The 18567-nt window shown below is 38.9% G+C and overlaps 2 protein-coding genes across 6 annotated transcripts in view; one reads left to right on the forward strand and one right to left on the reverse strand.

Annotated features, from left to right (window-relative positions):
- The window catches only part of ZPBP2 (zona pellucida binding protein 2), a 33048-nt gene extending 26826 nt beyond the window's left edge, over positions 1–6222 (reverse strand). Inside the window, exons 1-6 of one of the 4 annotated variants that reach the window (XM_055102097.2) lie at positions 5973–6222; positions 5765–5830; positions 3563–3688; positions 2757–2918; positions 1894–2112; positions 1256–1338 (exon numbers count right to left, since the gene is read on the reverse strand). In XM_055102097.2, the coding sequence (XP_054958072.1) occupies positions 1256–1338; positions 1894–2112; positions 2757–2918; positions 3563–3688; positions 5765–5830; positions 5973–6021 (705 nt within the window). In that variant the 5' untranslated portion in view covers positions 6022–6222. Of the gene's footprint in view, positions 1–1241; positions 1339–1893; positions 2113–2756; positions 2919–3562; positions 3689–5764; positions 5831–5972 lie in introns of all 4 variants that reach the window. The other 3 variants (XM_003831444.5, XM_055102098.2, XM_003831445.3) reach the window with 3 other exon arrangements.
- Positions 6223–6254: 32 nt separating this feature from the next.
- Positions 6255–18567, forward strand: part of IKZF3 (IKAROS family zinc finger 3) — a 110891-nt gene continuing 98578 nt past the window's right edge. Inside the window, exon 1 of one of the 2 annotated variants that reach the window (XM_055102095.3) lies at positions 6255–6775. In XM_055102095.3, the coding sequence (XP_054958070.1) occupies positions 6766–6775 (10 nt within the window). In that variant the 5' untranslated portion in view covers positions 6255–6765. Of the gene's footprint in view, positions 6776–10064; positions 10258–18567 lie in introns of those variants that run through there. The other variant, XM_055102096.3, reaches the window with a different exon arrangement.

The following is an 18567-nucleotide window of genomic DNA, read 5'->3' on the forward strand; positions in this document are numbered from 1 at the left end:
CCCATATGTAGATAATTGGGCATTCATTATATCTAATTTCCATGATCATCAAAGAAGAAGAGCCAAGCAAAATGGAAAGCAAGACTTTTCTTGGCTGGGCGTGGTGACTCACACCTGTGATCCCAGCACTTTGGGAGGCAGATATGTGCAGATCACTTGAGGTCAGGAGTTTGAGACCAACCTAGCCAACATGGTGAAACCCCGTCTCTGATAAAAACACAAAAAATTAGCTGGGTGTGGGTGTGGTGGTGTGCACCTTTAGTCCCAGTTACTTGGGAGGCTGAGGCAGGAGAATTGCTTGAACCTGGGAGGTGGAGGTTGCAGTGAGCTGAGATGGCCACCACTGCACTCCAGCCTGGGCAACAGAGCAAGACTCCGTCTCAAAAAAAAAAAAAAAAAAGACTTTTCTTTAATCAGCATTATAAACCGATGATGTAAATTTTGGGTTTTTGAGCACAGAATTTAATAATAACTAATTTTAACTAAGTGCTTCTCATAAGCCATGCACAATAACAATTAAGGACATGAGCTCAGGAACTAGACCAGAGAGTGAAGGGATTTTTAAGACTATGTCCTTTGCCTCTGATGATGGTAGACGGGAGAGCAACTAGTATGACCAATATAGATATAATTTTGGAAGCACCATTGGCTTAACGTAGGGTGACATGTTTGTGAAGTTGTTCTTTAAGCCACTATTTAATCATCATTTGGGGAACAAAGACCAGGGATCTATCCTTCTGTCATAGGTAAAATACATAATACTAACCTTGGGACCTATCTAATATTACAGATGTGCTACTCCAAAATAACACATCTTGATACTCCAGCTCTCTTTTGAGAAAGAAAAAAAAATCACATCTTGAAATAACTAAGAATCTCATAATCTCAGTTTAAAAAACTGAAACCAAAAATCAATAATACTTAAAAAATCAATATTATTAATACTTTATATTCGTTTTTTAAAAAATAATTTTTCCTCCTTAGAAATGATTTTATTATTGATAAATATTCACAAGATGGAGAAATAGGTTTTTAAAGAAACGTTTCAATATAACGAAATATTTACAAAAATGTTTTAAATAGCTTTATTGATTTTCAAATACTTCCTCCTTGGCTGAGGCAGGAAGATCACTTGAGCCCAGGAGTTTGAGGCTGCAGTGAGCTATGGTCGCACCACTGCACTCCAGCCTGGGTGACACCCTGTCTCTAAAAAAAGAAAAAGACAAATACTTCTTCCTTACCATGAAATTCTCACCTGGAGGATATTATGATTAGTGGTATCTTCACAGTCAACAGATCCATTGCAAGCACCTTTCCACCCCGGCGCAAAAGGATTAACTGAAGAGAAAAAAAATGATAGACTCACAAAGGGATTCTGAAAAGTTCCAAACATTTCAATAAAGGTCCAAGTGCTGAATTTCATGTGCATGCAGGCATGTGTTTAGTCCAGCTATCTAATCCTAGTAATAAAACAAGGTGCACAATTTGAATAATTTATACTTGATGGTTTCACTCCATCTGGGGGCTAATGTAAGTAACTACAAGGCTTTAAAATGAATAGAAATAAATTTGGTTTGATTATTCACTTTTACTAAGTTTTCAAAAATACAATTTAAAATTCTGTAAGAAGTTATAAGTGAAATATTAGCTGCATAAAGGCTGTATTAATAAAATATTGATTTTTAAGAAGCAACAATATGTCATATTTGAAAGTAATTAATTAGTGTGTTAAGTTTTAAAACCATAAACAGGCTAAGGTCAACTACATACTTTAGTGCTTAACAAACATGTAAGACCTATTACTTTTAAAATATCTTATATTAATATGGTAATTTTGTAATCTATTATGGTTCAGGACTAAATTCAAAATTAAAGAAATTTTAAAAATTTTACCTTGAAATGCTATAAATAGCTCATGTATGAGGCCATGTTCTGGAATTTCAACAGAATGGCATTTATATGATGGCTCTATGACATGGCATGACAAATCAGAAATTAGACTATCCAAGATTTTCTTCAGCACTCTAAAGAATACATCATTGTATCTCCCTATACAAGACTTTGTGGTAAAACGTACAGCCATCTGATATGAATAATCAGGTTCCCGATAGGCTTTAAAAAAAAAAGAAAGATGAGAGTGAAAACAATCGTACCTAGCATTAATTTCCTCTACCAAACAATTTTCAAATACTATGTAATACTAAATCCCATCAATCTTGCAGTCAGCATAGAAACATAACGTTTTATCAGTTAGTCCTCACAAAAATACATAAAACTATTAACTTTAATGAAAAATGTTATTTTCATCTGATACATTATCTACTTGGTACAACAAGAGAAATGGCTTCTGTGGGTTGGCTATACAGATAACAGTATCAAGAAAAAGAAAGATTTTTTGGGGAGGGCCTTAATTCACAGAAATTGTCATTGCTGTCAGCACAACCCAGTGAAAGGATCATTAACTTGCTTTTATAGAATTAAAGATCAGTTTTTAAATTACCTGCTAAATTGTGATAAAGTAGATGTGCTTGCATATCTAGATAGAGGCAAGTAGGGAGCTGAAAGAAGATTATTTAGGATAAACTATCTTGATGTCAACTTAAGAGTTTGCTTAGTCAAATACATCCCAAAATATTTTGTAAGTCATAATTGGTGACAGTCACCTATTACAGACTCATTTTCATTAAATGAAGAAACCATACACTTAATTACGATCCAAACTAAATGTATAAGTTAAAATGTGCCTAAATTCTTACCAAAGACCATAAAGTCATATCTCTTTTTGACTGTTTTTTCTTCTTGAGTTTCTGCTTTAACAGTCTTATAAGAAAGAGTACATGTGTAAAGTCCAGACAAAGGCTCCAAAAAATCTTTCACCATCAGCTGTCCAGTTTCAGTTATATTTATTCTATTATTTCCTAAACAGAATAGTAAATTACTTATTTAACATATAACATATCAAGCATTATTTAGTACACTTGGAGTTACAAATAGATACAAAAATTTTAAAAATTAATGAACTATCTCAACTTTAAGGATCCCACAAAATCTTAATTCTGTCATATTACTCTGTGGAAGACTACATGAGATAAGTACACTTTTGAAATATATTTTGGTTTTCTTTGTTTCTTGGCATCTAGTTTCAATTGGTTCATCCCAGTAATTCAGAAAAAGAGACTGTACTGCTCTGTAGTACTATACAATTTCTTCAGACAAGAAACTAATTAATAATACTTATGTTCCAAGGCACTCTAACATGATGAAAAATTATATATTAGTTATTTCATCTCCTATTACTGGTACTACAATGATAAATTTTAGGTTTTATAAAGACCTTTGAATTAATACAGCTCTGAGAAGCAGGGCACAAAAATTACTGCTTCAGTTTTTGCATAAGGAGAAAATAAGGAAGTGGCCAAAATATAACATGATTTTTCTAAGTAGGGAGCAAGAGAAACTGCAATTAAAATTAAATTTCAATTTGTTCTTTCCAATAAGTAACAGTGATTTTCTAAAAATATGTTCACATCATTAAAAAAGTACATATTAAAATCAAATTTACCTGTTAACGTCTTTTCATTAGGCCCAATCCATAAGTAGGTGGGGTCCACTATTTCTTTTTTAGAAAGCTTAAAATCCATACAGATAAGGACTGGACTATTTTGATGTAACTCTACATATATTTTGTCTGTGATGAAATAAAATAATGTATAACTACATTATATAGCAAAATTAAATTAAGAAATATACTCCTACCATTTTGTGCTGAAGACACGAATTAGTTCTTGTTGGATTTCACTATTTTAAAAATCAATCTATAACATTTAGAACGCTCGTCTGAAGTCCTTTTTGCTTCTCATAGTAAGTTTTTTAAAACTCTACACTGTTAGTCACGAGTCATGATATTTTTCCATATTACACTTTTGTTTATAAAAATACACGATATATTTAAAGTTCATTTTAATGTACAGATTCAGAACTCACTCAAATCATAATTTTTTGGAGGGTTGGTGGAAGCAATTAAAAGTTCAGAAAAGGCCTGGGCACGGTGGCTCACGCCTGTAATCCCAGCATTTTGGAAGGCCGAGGGAGTGGATCGCTTGAGTCCAGGAGTTTGAGACCAGCCTGAAGAAAACGGCAAAACCCCCTCTCTACTAAAAATACAAAACTTAGCTTGGCGTGGTAATGTGGGCCTATAATCCCAGCTACCCGGGAGGCTGAGGGAGGAGACTTGCTTGAACCCGGGAGGCAGAGGCTGCAGTGAGCCGAGACTGCACCACTGCACTCTCACCTGGGCAACAGAGCAAGACTCCCTCTCAAAGAAAGTTCAGAAAAAGACTTCAGCAAAACTATTCTAAAGATGATCAGCTGGGAGCGGTGGCTCATGCCTGTAATCCCAGCACTTTGGGAGGCCGAGGTGGGTGGGTCACCTAGCTCAGGAGTTCAATACCAGCCTGACCAACATGGTGAAACCCCATCTCTACTAAAAATACAAAAAAATTTGCCAGGCATGGTGGTGGGCCCCTGTAATCCCAGCCACTTGGGAGGCTGAGGCAGAAGAATTGCTTGAATCCAGGAGGCGGAGGTTGCAGCGAGCCGAGATCACACCACTGCACTCCAGCCTGGGCAAAGGAGCGCGATGCTGTCTTTAAAAAAAAAAAAAAAAAAGATTGGCTGGTGCTGTGGCTCATGCCTGTAATCCCAGCACTTTGGGAGGCTAAGACGTGCGGATCACCTGAGGTCAGAAGTTCGAGACCAGCCTGGCCAACATGGTGAAACCCTGTCTCTACTAAAAATACAGAAATTAGCCAGGCGTGGTGGCGCACGCCTGTAATCCCAGCCACTAGGGAGGCTGAGGCAGGAGAATCTCCTGAACCCAGGAGGCGGAGGTTCCAGTGAGCCAAGATTGTGCCATTGCACTCCAGCCTGGGTGACAGAGTGAGACTGTCAAAGAAAAAAAAAAAAAGAGAGAAGGAAGGAAGGAAAGAAAGAAAGATAGATGATCATGATCACCCTAAGGGAAACCTTATGTTTAACTGTAAATTTTCTCCATTGGGAACAATAATTAAGCCTATCTGGGCATATTAGGAAGATGTGTGATTACTTCTTGTTTCTGGTTTGGTGGACAGAACGATGGTATGCTTGGAATCACTGCAACCCAGAAAGATATTAATTTTAAAGCCTACTGAATGCCAGGCTCTGAGCACATAAAGACAACGTCCTACAATTTGGTTGGGGGTCGGGGAGAGAACCCAAACACAGAAGGAGTCTAAACATGACAAATTCTATCAACTGGCTCAATTTATCTAAAATTAGCTGTGTAACTAATTTTCCTTGGGAAAGTTTCACTGCAGAGATAAAGGACATTTGAGCTGAGCCCTGAAGGATGCGTGGGAGTTTTTCCAGTTAATAAGGGGAGGATTAAAGATATTCCAAACAGAAGGCCTTGGAAATCACTCCTTTGCGTGGGTTTCCCGCGTTGCAAAGCAGCAGAGACACCTGGAAGTGAGATGGCATCTGAGAGAGAGATCTGGAATAAATTCCAGCCCTTTGTGAGCTGTAAGGCTTTAAAGCAAGGCTACACAATAGGGATCGCTGTAAGGATGAAAAAATGCGACCGTCGTGAACTGCCAAGCAGATGCTTAGTATAATAGATGCTCAATAAACGCTGGCTCGTTCCCCTTCTCTCCAGGAAGCTCTTCCGTGAAGAGCTTCGCAGTTCCGGCCCCTCCAATGGGCCCGCGTGTGCAGAGGCCCTTATTACCTGGCTGTCCTATCTTGCCATAAAGGAAGCCCTTCTTATTGAATAAGGTAGAACGCGGGCACTGGACTGCGGAGGAAAGAAAACACTGACTTTTAGTTAGAAGAGGAGCAGGGTTCAGAGTCGGGCAGGGCAGGGCGAGGCGAAGGAGGCAGGGCCGGGAAGCTCGGGCAGAGGGAGAGGCCTGGGGACCGGGTGGAGGGAGCCCCACCTCCTGTGAGGCACCAGAGCACCGCGGAGAGTAGGACGCACGTTCGCATCACGGCTCAGGGGCTGGCGTCGCAGGAGGCGTCGAGGGACAGACTCCCTCCTACCTCAGCCCTGGCCCAACACCTCCCCACCTCCTCCACAGTGCGGAGCAGAACGCCGGGGTCGCCTCCCCTACCCGTCCGTCGCAACGGCGGGAGCGGACGCGCAGGAGAACGCGTGCGTGCTTCGATTCTCGCGCGCGGGGGCGGGGCGACGGCGCTGCCGGCGACCGCCAGATCCTCTCGCGCCCACGCGGCAGCAGGCGTGCGAACTCTTCGCGCCTCGCCTCCGGCGCCATTTTCCCGCGCTCCTGGCCCCTTGCTCTCTGAGCGGAGCGGAAGGCAGGAAGAGAATAAAGGAAAAGAAGCCACGGTGTCGCGTTCCGGGGATTCCCCAGTCTAGGGGCCGAAGGGATCAAGGAGAGAACACCGCGGGTCCCAAGGACCGTGGTGGGGTAGGGCGGCTAGGGGATGCGATGAGGAATCCCCTAGGAAGGGGACCTGAGGAAGGCAGAGACTTGTGACAATTTCCTCCTCACTTGAAGCAGAGAGGCCCGCGTGGGGATTTCTTACGCCTCTCTTCTCATGAACGCTGAAACTGGGTGTTGAATCTCTTTCAAACTGACACTCGATTTTTACCTAATTGCATTATTTACCAGCAAGACCAAGACCCAGAAGAGCCACTACTGAGCCAAGAAGGCGCTTCCGGGCCTTCCCACTATAGAGGAACGTTGAATCTTCATTTTCACTTCAAGTATGAGGCGATGTGAGAGACCTCCCCCAGTGCAAACGTATCTAGGTTGATGAAGTGACCTTGCTTTAAAAATGGGCCCAATTGTAAGGCCCATTGGCCTTTTCTGTAGGGATGGAGCCCGATTGGCCTTTTCTGTAGGGATGGATGATTAGTCAAGATCGGGGAGCTCCAAAGGGGATCATGCCCGCGTCTTTGATGGTTCCTTCTTGGCTACTAGTTTGGTGGCCCGAAAGGCCCTGTGTGTTGTCTGTTTCTTAGCAGCGGGACACCACTCTCAGTAGTGGTTTTGAGTAGGCTGGTTAGTAGAGAGAGCCCAAGGTTCAGACAGGGTGCAGAATGGTTATTTTGGGTGAGATCAAGAGTTTTCGGTTTTATTTCCTTTGAGCCGAGTCAGTACTTGGACTCTCTCATATGGTCCAGGAGCAACCTTTGTCAGTAATTTCATTTTTAGTCACTGTTAATTTTACCTATATAGCATAAGCCATGAAATGTGACTCAGTGAGTCAGATCTACCCATTTTCAGTTACCATGTCTGGATACATGGTCTGGTCTCAACTGTTCTCTTCTTAAGGTGATGATAATGAAGACAGATTTAGGCATTATCTTTGATTCCCTACAAGTTCTTCATTCCAGTTTTAGTCAAAGTACATTATATATCCACAGTGTGTTTTATTGACTTCTTGGTTACTGTAAGTAATTGATAGTTGTAAATCCTGTGTGATAAACTAAATCCTATGAGAGGAGACTTAACCAAATGAGTAATAGTTGTCAAAAGTACCCATCCACTCTTTTTATATAAACTTTTTATTTTAGAAGAGTTTTAGATTTGCAGAAAAATTGCAAAAACAGTACAGAGAGTTTTTACATACTCCCGATTTTCCCTATTATTGACATCTTACGTTGGTATGGTACATTTCTTACAATTAATGAACGGATATTGATATATTACTATTAACTGAAGTCCAAACTTTATTCAGATTTCCTTAGTTTTTTACTCAATGTCCTCCCTACCTCGTTTGTTTTTTTGCTCCAGGATCTCATGCGGGATCCCACATTACCTATAGTCATCGTATCTCCTTAGATTCCCCTTGGCTGTGTCAGACTTTTCTTGTGTTTGAAGGTCTTGACCTGGCTTTAATTGGTGAGGTATTTTGTAGAATGCCTCTCTACTGGAATTTGGTGTCTTTCTCCATATTAGACTAGAATTATGGATTCTTAGGAGGAAGATTACAGAGATAAAATGACATTCTCATCACATCATATCAAGGGGACATACTATCAACATGCCTTATCACTTGATGTTAACCTTGGTCTGCTGGCTGAGGTACTGTTTGTCAGGTTTCTCCACTGTCAACTTATTCCCCTGCTTTCATACTATACTCTTCGGAAGGAAGTCACTTTGTGCACCCACACTTAAAGAGTGGGGATTTATGCTGCATCTCCTTGAAGGTGGAGTAGCTACATAAGTTATTTTACCAATTCACTTTTAATCCCCTTAGGTATCACTCTCGGGAGTCCGAAATACTCAGTATTGAACTATTTACAGAGTACTAACACGTTCCACTGTCAAATATACAGAAGAACATTGTAATGGAAAATCATAAAGTTTCCTTACAACTTTTTTTTTTTTTTTTTTTGAGACGAAGTCTCACTCTGTTGCCCAGGCTGGAGTTCAGTGGCAAGATCTCGGCTCACTGCAACCTCTGCCTGCTGGGTTCAAGCGATTCTCCTGCCTCAGCCTCCTGAGTAGCTAGGATTAGAGGCATGCGCCACCACACCCAGCTAATTTTTGTATTTTTAGCAGAGACAGTATTTTGCCATGTTGGCCAGGCTGGTCTCGAACTCCTGACCTCGTGATCCACCTGCCTTGGCCTCCCAAAGTGCTGGGATTACAGGCGTGAGCCACTGCGCCTGGCCTACAACTTTTTCATAACCAAATAACTTTTCATCCTCATACCATCCCTGTGAAATTTTACAGTTCCTCTTCTGCTACTTTTGATGTGCTATTTTTGCTTTTAGAAACTAACAAACAACAAATTTCCCCTTTCAGTACTAAAATTAGACCTAGTGTTTAGAGTATTTCTCCAAAATTGACATCCTGCAGAACTCCCAACTCGTACAGTTATAGAGATGCTACTGCGGTGCTTAAAGCCAGTGTAGTTTTTCACCCACTTGAATATATATACACACGTCACATAGACTGCCTATACCAACGACATACTATTGTTTAAAGCTACAATTCATAAAATTACAGCATGTATACTTTAACTTGTAAGTGTGGGTTTCTTCTGATATGGACAGCTGATGCACAAACCCTCAGCCTTAAGTCTCAAATATATTTGTATGCACTAATATAATTTTCTAATAGCGGTGACAGTGGCCTTTTGAGACTCATTCGTATATTGTCCCACACGCTGGATATCTTTAGAAGGGCTCACCTGAACAATGTCCCTTAGACCTCAATGTGAAGAAAAGTTCTGTTTTGAAAAACAGTTTTGTGGTCACTTCCCCTTTCCTCTCTCTGCAGTCAAATGTGTGCTTTACCTCTGGACAGTAGGGAGGGTGTTGGGAGAAGATGTTGACTGATACATATCTGTATACTAACATCTTTAAGTTAATTTTACAATCTTACTGCGCCCACCTTCCACCCTTAGCTCTACTTTCTTTGCTTAATTTTCTGGTACATCATATATGTATTTTTGTAAGGTGTGTATTTAGAAGAAGGCAGGCTGGGAGAAAATAAACACACTCTATAAAACACTCCCTCTGTTTATATAGAGTGGGTAGTATTGCGTGAGTGGTGGCAAATAAATCAAGCAGTTCCCAGAGGGAAAACAAAAGTGAGATAAATGCTTCCAAAAATTAAAAAGTTGAATTGATAGAAGTGCCAAAATCCTTTCCAACTGTCTGAAAACTTGGACCAAAAACTTTTACCATGTGAAATGAAAAAGTGAGGAAGGAAAAAAAAAATACTTTGAAAGAAGGGGGTTCTCATTGATACTTTCCACGGCTGTTATCACTGAATCTAGACAAAAAGTTCCAGATCTTCCTCAATTTAAGATAAACGTCTTTGAACTTCAGCTTGCCAAGAAAGCAAGGCTGACCCCCAACCCTCCGTGTGATGTCACTTTTCTCATCCATTATCCTTCTAAAATAGACATTTTGAGACAATTTAGTGATGCGACATTTCCATCCTGTCGGGGTTCCTTGGGTTTGACATTCGAAAGGGGGCTGGAGGCGCGGAACCCGCGGCACTCCGCGGCCAGCGTCCTTTAAAGCCGCCGCCAGCCAGCGCCGCTGTAACCCCGCGCACCGGCAGGTCGCCGGCTCCTGCCCTTTTCAGTCTGCGCCGACGCGGCTGCCGGATCCCGGGGACTCCCCGCGCCGGGAATCTCCCGCCAGCTGCGCGCTGAGTCCAGGCGACGGCAGGAGCACGTGGAGAGGCCGGGTAGCCACAGCGGCAGCTCCAGCCCGGCCCGGCAGCGACATGGAAGGTGAGCCTCCAGCCCGCTTCTTTTCTCCGGGGTCTTTGAGAAACTTAACCTGTGCAAGCAGTAGAAAGAGTTTCTTCTGAATCTCAGTTTTGCTTCTATTTACTTCTTTTGTCAAAAGTAAATATGAGGTATTTCAGAGGACAAAGCGCGTCGGTTCTCTTAACGTCTCTCACTTGTCCTTCCCCCGCCCTTTGGAAAGTGATAACTTCTTCGCAATTTTATTTCTAAAGAGTTGTCAGACATGGGGGGTCTACCCTACATCTGCAGAGGAAGAGCACTTAAGGGGTGTCCCTGAAACGGCTGCAAATCTGGGGGTGGAATAATCAACCCTTTTGGATATTTTTTCCTTCATGGCCTCAGTGTTTATTGGAATTAGACTAATCTGAGTAACTTGTTTTCTTCCAAGGGTAAATGGTGTCATATGGGAAAGGTATGGCATTTTAAAGCGGTTGGCATTTGCAGTTCCCTTGGAACTCGATCTTCTAATGAGTCTTCTTTACCCAGCGCAAAAATCAGGTTCACATTAGGAGTTTCATATGAATTAATTTTGAAAGTCGTAACACTATCCTTGCTTCTCAAACATTTTTCATTCTGTACTTCCTTGGGATACCTAAAATTTCACACTGCTACTGTAAACTCTTCAATGGTCTTTTCAACAAGTGTTTCTGAAACCTTGAAAATGGCAAATGCATCTCAACTCGGGGGGGATGGTGGGATTAAGAAATTCAGAATTTCATTCTATTAAAAATGAGATATTGACACCTAACTAAAATGTTACTTTGATAAATATGAAAATCGTGGGTATTTTCTTCATAATAATGGAAGAATCTCTAATTAACAATGAACTGATCTTTGGCAGCTTTATTTCTAGAGTATATAAAGTTGTTAAAATATCAAAAACTTTATGCTTTTAATTTTTTAAATTAGGGCTTGAAAACTTTAAAAATTTTGCGTTTTTAACATTTAAATAATGGTTTATTGAAGTGTAATTTTTAACAAAGGTTTTATTGGCCAATAACAAGGAAAAAAAGTCGGGCTGTTGTATACTATGGGAAAAATAATTTTTGAAAAGCTCATATGCTTTAATTATTACAAATGATTAATTTGTTTTTATGAAATTATAAATCAGTACTCCAACACTATTTTTCCTAGCCTTAACCATACCATGTATCAAGGATAATGTACAGAATCATGTAAATCCATAGAAACTGGAGTATTTCTCTATAAATGTTAATACTTCCAAATTCATTTATTTAATGTGCAATAAAGAAACTAAATAGCGTATCTTAGGTTATTGGTGTACTAACACAGATGTTTAATAAGCCTGAAGACTCCCTTAAGAAGAAAAGAATGAAAACTTGTGTAGAATTTAATTTAGAATGTGTAGACTATAAGTGGAAAGAGAATATAGATCAGTAATTTTTTAAAGTTGTGTTTACATGATTAGATTAAATCTATAGGTCCATGGAGATAGATAGTATAGATTATGCTTAATGAAAAAACTTTAACATTTAAATTTTAAAAAGAGGTTAATTATATGAATTTGGCTATTTTAATGTCAGGTCCTTGCGGATAGAGTATTTGATGTGGTAAAATATCTAGTTCATTATAGCTACCCAAAATAGACTAATCTGGCCCATGTTTTTGATATTTAAAAAATTTTTATATCATCTTGTGGTTTTGATCTCAGTCTAGATTAGAGATTTGGTCTATAGTGTATACCTCTCTTGGCAATGTAAGAAAGTAGAATACTTCATGGAATACCTTTATTTTCTGCCCAATTTGGGGGTCACATTGATTCATAACAGTTTATTGTACAATGCAATACTGTATATCATTCCTTCAGCATATAAAGTCATTTAACAAATTCATTTATCTTTTAATTAATTTATTGAGACTTTCTATGTATGAAGATGTCAGATGAATAAGTTTTTGAAATAGAAATCTTGTAGAAATGAAGATTTAATGAATATACTAAATCAGAAGCTATAACTTTTTAATTTTCTCACAATCTGTGACCTTAAATATTTTCTACCCAAAGACTGTTTATGAATCACTAAATTTTATTATTTGTACTATAACATCTCTTCTGTCTGTTATGGTCGGGAAATGAGGTGGTTCACAAACATGAATTTCACAGGTAATGGCAGACTTCTTATTTAATGTAAAACATTTTTATTTTTAACAATATTGAGTAAAGATTTTTCTAAGTATATTTATTACACAGCTCCCTGCTTTATAAGCAAGGTACATAAGAGATAAGTTTATCTCGGCAACTCTGAGTTACTGTTCTCACCATCAGATCATGTATTATTCCATAATATATTCTCACAGGGGTTTTGAGCTGAATGCCCCTACACCAAACATACCTAGGATATTGTACAATTTTTGTCTCCTTCTTGATGTCAGCTTATATTTCTTACCACATAGATTTTGTGGTAGTACTGTTTTGTTTCAGGTCCCTTTCCATGTTCTGGATGGCTGAGATTAACAGAGATAAAGCCTGTAGATGATGGAATCTGTTTGCCCTCCATTGTGAGCGTATGGAGGATGAAATGCGAAGGTTTTAAGAAACAAAAGCCACAGAAAGGCCATGGCGTCCTGGTAGAACATAATTTTTCAAAATTCCTGTTTGTACTTCCTTTAATCCAGTATGCTATTTCATGCTTCCATGTCTTTGCTATTATGTTCACCCATTCTCTACTTGCTTATGCCTACTCATCTTTCAAGACTCTGCTCAGGCATCATCGCCATGAAGGCTCTCCGATGACCTTCTTCTGATGACCTCCTCCTAGTGCCTTCTGGTGATCACCCCTACCCAGTCTCTCATGTTCCTTCACCTCAGCTAACGGCCTCTCCTTTCTGTGTATACTTCTACCACATTGTGTTGAAATTATTTATTGATGTAGGTGTTTATTCCCCCTCTGGTCTTTAAGCTTCTGGAGAACAGAGACTGTGTCTTGTTTTTGTACACTGAATGCGAAGGACAGTTTCTGGTTCATAGAAGGCCCTCAGAATTTGTTGCATTCAATTAAAATAGTGCTGAAAAAGTACTTTTTATTATGTTTATTGTGATGCATTTTATTTAAATAAATTTTTAAAGTAGGAGATTGGGGCTAGTAATTCTTTGATAAAACTCAGTAATTTTTTAAGCACTTAAACTGTATAATTGAAAAAGAAAGCTTGGAAAACAAAAATGTTATTGGATATTTTTTGCTAGACTGTCACTTAAAGCCAATTTTAACAAAATTAGATTTAGGGGGTACATGTGCAGGTTTCTTACATAAGTATATTATGTGATGCTGAGGTTTGGGCTTCTATTGATCCTGTCACCCAAATAATGAGCATAGTATCCTATAGGTAGTTTTTCAACCCTTGCCCTCCTCCCACCCTTCCCCATTTTGGGGTCATCAGTGTCTAATTTGGGGGTCGCATTAATTCATAACAGTCCATGTGTACCCAGTGTTTAGCTCCCTGTCATAAGTGAGAACATGCGGTATTTGGTTTTCTGTTTCTGTGTTAATTCACTAAGAATAATGGCCTCCAGCTGCATCCATGTTGTTGCAAAGGATATGATTTCATTCTTTTTTGTGTAAAGCCAAATTTTAACTGTTAAATTTACATAAGCAGATTTCAGGATCGCAATTAGTCCATTAAAATATCCATTGAATATGAGCAGAAATTTGTTTTCTCAGTCAGTAAGATATAGATGATGCCATAAAAATAGCATACACTTTCAAGTGATACTTTAAAAATACATTGTTATAAACTTTTCATTCATATATAAATGTATATACTTACACTTATTTAGGACTAAAAGATTATTGATTATTGGTAGATCTTTTATCAGACATCCAGTTTTTTTTTATTATTATTATTTTTAAAGAGATAGTCCTTGCTCTGTTGCCCAGGCTACCACAAACTCCTAGGCTCAGACGATCCTCCTGCCTCAACCTTCTGAGTAGCTAGGACTACAGGCATCCACCACCATAACCTGGTAATTTATTGTACAAACCGCCATGACCTGCTGATTTATTATCTTTTATTTTTTGTAGAAATGGGGGTCTCACTATGTTGGTCAGGTTGGTCTTGAATTCCTGGCCACAAGTGATCCTTCCGCCTCAACCTTCCCAAGTGCTGGGATTACAGGAGTGAGCCACTGCACCTGGCCTAGATAGATGTCCAATGATAATTGGCTCATATGTCAAGCTATAGTTCCAGACCATGTATGAGAAGAACTGAGTGATTAACACAGAAACTTGCCTATAGTAGGTGCTCAATAAATGTTTTTTGTCCTAAGGATTCATTAATTATTTTGAAAAGAGACCCTACACATCACAAGGCCATAGAATGTACTCTGCTATTTAGCCTTTATTAAATTTAGCTCCATATTAACTGGTATATTTATGATAATTAGAAATTATAAGGATGAGGCCAGGAGTGGTGGCTCACGCCTGTAATCCTAGCACTTTGGGAGGCTGAGGTGGGCAGATTGCTTGAGCCTGGGACTTCAAGACCAGCCTGGGCAACATGGTAAAACCCTGACTCTACAAAAACTACAAAAATTAGCCAGGCGTGGTGGCACATGCCTGTAGTAACAGCTACTTGGAAGGCTGAGGTAGGAAGATGGCTTGAGCCTGGGAGGTCGAGGCTACCGTGAGCCATGAGCATGCCACTGCACTGACATGAGCATGCCACAGCCTGGGCAACAGAGCAAGACCCTGTCTCAAAAAAAAAAAAATCATAAGGATGACACCAAGGCCTTTTGGATCACTAAAAAAAAGATGCAATAATGAAACAATAATTATAATTTATTTATAATATATATAGTTTGAAAAGTAATCTGTGTATAACTTTATTAATATTACTATATAACTCATCAAAATACCTTTATCCCTAGTGATTCTGAATGAGGTTATTTTTTCAGTCTAATTGAAATCTGGTTTTTGCATCCAAAATTAAAAGTTTTTTTTTTTAATTAAAAAGTTACTTAAAAAATTTAAGGGCTGGGCACAGTGGCTCACACCTGTAATCCCAGCACTTTGGGAGGCCAAGGTGGGAGGATTTCTTGAGGCCAGGAATTTGAGACCAGCCTGGGCAACATGGTGAGGCCCTGTTTCATAAAAAATAATAATAAAATAAAAGTAAATTGGCCTGGTGTGGTGGTGTGCACTTGTAGTCCCAGCTACTTGGGAGGCTGAGGTGGGAGGATGGCTTGACCTGGGAGTTTGAGGCTTCAGTGGGCTGTAATGACGCCACTGCACTCCAGCTTGGGCAACAGAGTGAGAACCCATCTCAACAACAACAACAAAAAATGTAAGTCCAAAGTGGTATACAGTAAATGAAAATAATATGGAATTACCATATTATATTAAATACCAATACCATATGAAAATATTATGTTAGATATGTGTCCAATCCAGGAGATATTTAAAAACTGGGTACTTGATGGTTACAGGCGCCTGTAGTCTCAGCTACTCGGGAGGCTGAGACAGGAGAATTGGTTGAACCTGGGAGGCAGAGGTTGCAGTGAGCCAAGATCGCGCCACTGCACTCCAGCCTGGGTGACAGTGTGAGACCCCATCTCAAAACAAACAAACAAACAAAAAACTAGGTACTTGGTAATGGATATGAAACAAAGTGCATTACTCTTTACTTATTGTCAGTACTTAAAATCAGCTTACTGAGTGATTTTTTATAACAGTGGAATTGGCAATATGTCACAAATTGTACTTAGTAGTGTTCTTAGAGATGAAATTTTTGGCAGATTAGGTTATTGTGGGTTTACAAAGGAAACTTTTCTTTCTTTCCTTTTTTTTAATAGAGACAGAGTCTTGCTATGTTACCCAGGCTGGTCTTGAACTCGTGAGCACAAAAGATTCTCCTGCCTTGGCCTCCCAAAGTGCTAGGATTACAGATGTGAGCCACCAATGCCCAGCCAATGAAGGAAACTTTTAAAATAAGAAATGGAAAACATTTCAATACTGTCACTCATGAAACAGAACAAAACTATTATTTTTCTACTCTGAATTATCTAAGGATTATGCAACTAGGTTTCTTGTTTATTTTGTTGATTAATACACCTATAGCCCCTTCTAGACTGTTATTTTCCAAAGTTTAGGGATCTCTCTCTCTCTCTCTTTTTTTTTTTTTAATTTTTGAGATGAGGTCTCTCTACATTGCAGCCTGGTCTCAAACTCCTGGGCTCAAGCGATCCTCCCACCTCATCCTCTTGAGTAGCTGGGACTAGAGGCATGTGCCACCATGCGTAGCTAGGGATCTTTTTATAATCGGTGGTAACTAGTACCCAACCCAGTCCCCAGCACATAGTAGGCCTGTAGTCATATTTGTTTAATAAATTAATGAATGAGTTGCCTGTGTGTTTGGTCATTTGACTCTTTTCTTGCCCAGCTTTTATAGTAAAGGGGGGAAGGAAAATAGAGACATTGAAATTGGTAAATTTTGCTGGCTAATTTGTTAAAGGTACTGTTAAAGGTTTGGTAGAAGAGATTGAAGTATTGGCTAAATCCAGTGCGTGAATACGGCCATTTTTCTAATCCACGCCCCCCACAAAATACAATGCCTTCTAACTTTTGGCTTTATTTAATAATTTTGGTACATTTTTTATTTCAGTGAAGCACTGCAGTTTCCACTATAAACCTTTTCTTCACAATAGATGTTTTGATTCTTAAAATTGTTGAACATCACTTAATTTGAATACTCTATCACAGCAACATCAGTTCATTTAAGAAGTAATGTCTATTAGAGAGACTATTAATTTACCAGAATATTTGGCACATCAGAACAATTTCCTCTAGGAGTTTGTGGATATGAGAAAAAGATCACTCTCACAAACCTATAACATTTTTATGGATATGGAATTACATCATAACTGATGGAAAATATTGTCCAGTATGAAAACTGGAAGTAACTAATTTTTATAATGTATAACAACTAGTCATTTTTGCTGTCATCTACCTCTATCTCTTAGTTAAGAAATCCCTTGACCTAGACTGCTAAAAATCACTAATAGTTGATTTATATGCTTACATACAGTGTAGGCAGTTCCACAAAGGTGCTTCACGGGCCAACTTGATTTAAATTTCATTTGAATTTCACATAAAATTCCAGACTTTAAAGTATTGAAGATGATCAGTGTATAAATTTATCCTCTGACCTCAAAATGAGACTTTTTTTTCCAAATATTAAAATTTTATAAACGTGATGAGTAAAATCATGGTGCTGCTGGTCTTTTTTCTCCTGTGCATATTTTCTCATGTAAAATTATTATTATTATTATTATTTTGAGATGGAGTCTCACTCTTGTTGCCCAGGCTGGAGTGCAGTGGTGCAATCTTGGCTCATTGCAACCTCCGCCTCCCAGGTTCAAGCAATTCTCCTGCCTCAGCCTCCCGAGCAGCTGGGATTACAGGCTCCCGCTACCACGCCCGGCTAATTTTTGTATTTTTAGTAGAGACAGTATTTCACCATGTTGGCCAGGCTGATCTTGAACTCCTGATCTCAGATGATCCGCCCGCCTTGGCATCCCAAAGTGTTGGGATTACAGGCATGAGCCACCACGCTGTAAAAGTTATTTAAGTAAGAATATTATTAACAGTTTGTGACCAGCTGGCCAACATGGTGAAACCTTATCTCTACTAAAAATATGAAAATTAGCTGGGTGTGGTGGCACGTGCCACCACCAGCAAGGCAGGAGAATTGCTTGAACCTGCGAGGCCGAGGTTGCAGTGAGTGGAGATTGTACCACTGCACTCCAACCTGGGTGACAGAGCCAGACTCCGTCTCAAAAAAATAAATAAATAAAAAAGAATATTACTAACTGTCTTATTCCCTGTACTTTATTAAGTGCCTGTAAAGGCTAAGGCTCAGCTGCTTGGGACATGCTTCTGTCACAGTATAGTAATCAACTACTCACTAACAAAGACATGTAACATGTAACCTTACAAGCATTTAAAAGAGTTATTATATACATGTTATATTGTACATATACAATATACATGTATATTGTACATATACAATATACATGTTATATTGTACATGTACAATATACATGTTATATTGTACATGTACAATATACATGTATATTGTACATGTACAATATACATTGTATATTATAATACATGTTACATCATCATTGTATATTATAAATCTTAAATACTTATAATAAAGTTGGGGCATTTCTTGTTTGATTTTTATGTTCAGAATGAAATAAAATGAATGTTAAATATTTTTGTGATTCAACTTTGAAGGAAAGATTACTTATCATCCTTTCTCAAGTTTCTGGGAGTA

Source organism: Pan paniscus, chromosome 19 (assembly GCF_029289425.2).
Source record: "Pan paniscus chromosome 19, NHGRI_mPanPan1-v2.0_pri, whole genome shotgun sequence".
Taxonomy (NCBI): domain Eukaryota; kingdom Metazoa; phylum Chordata; class Mammalia; order Primates; family Hominidae; genus Pan; species Pan paniscus.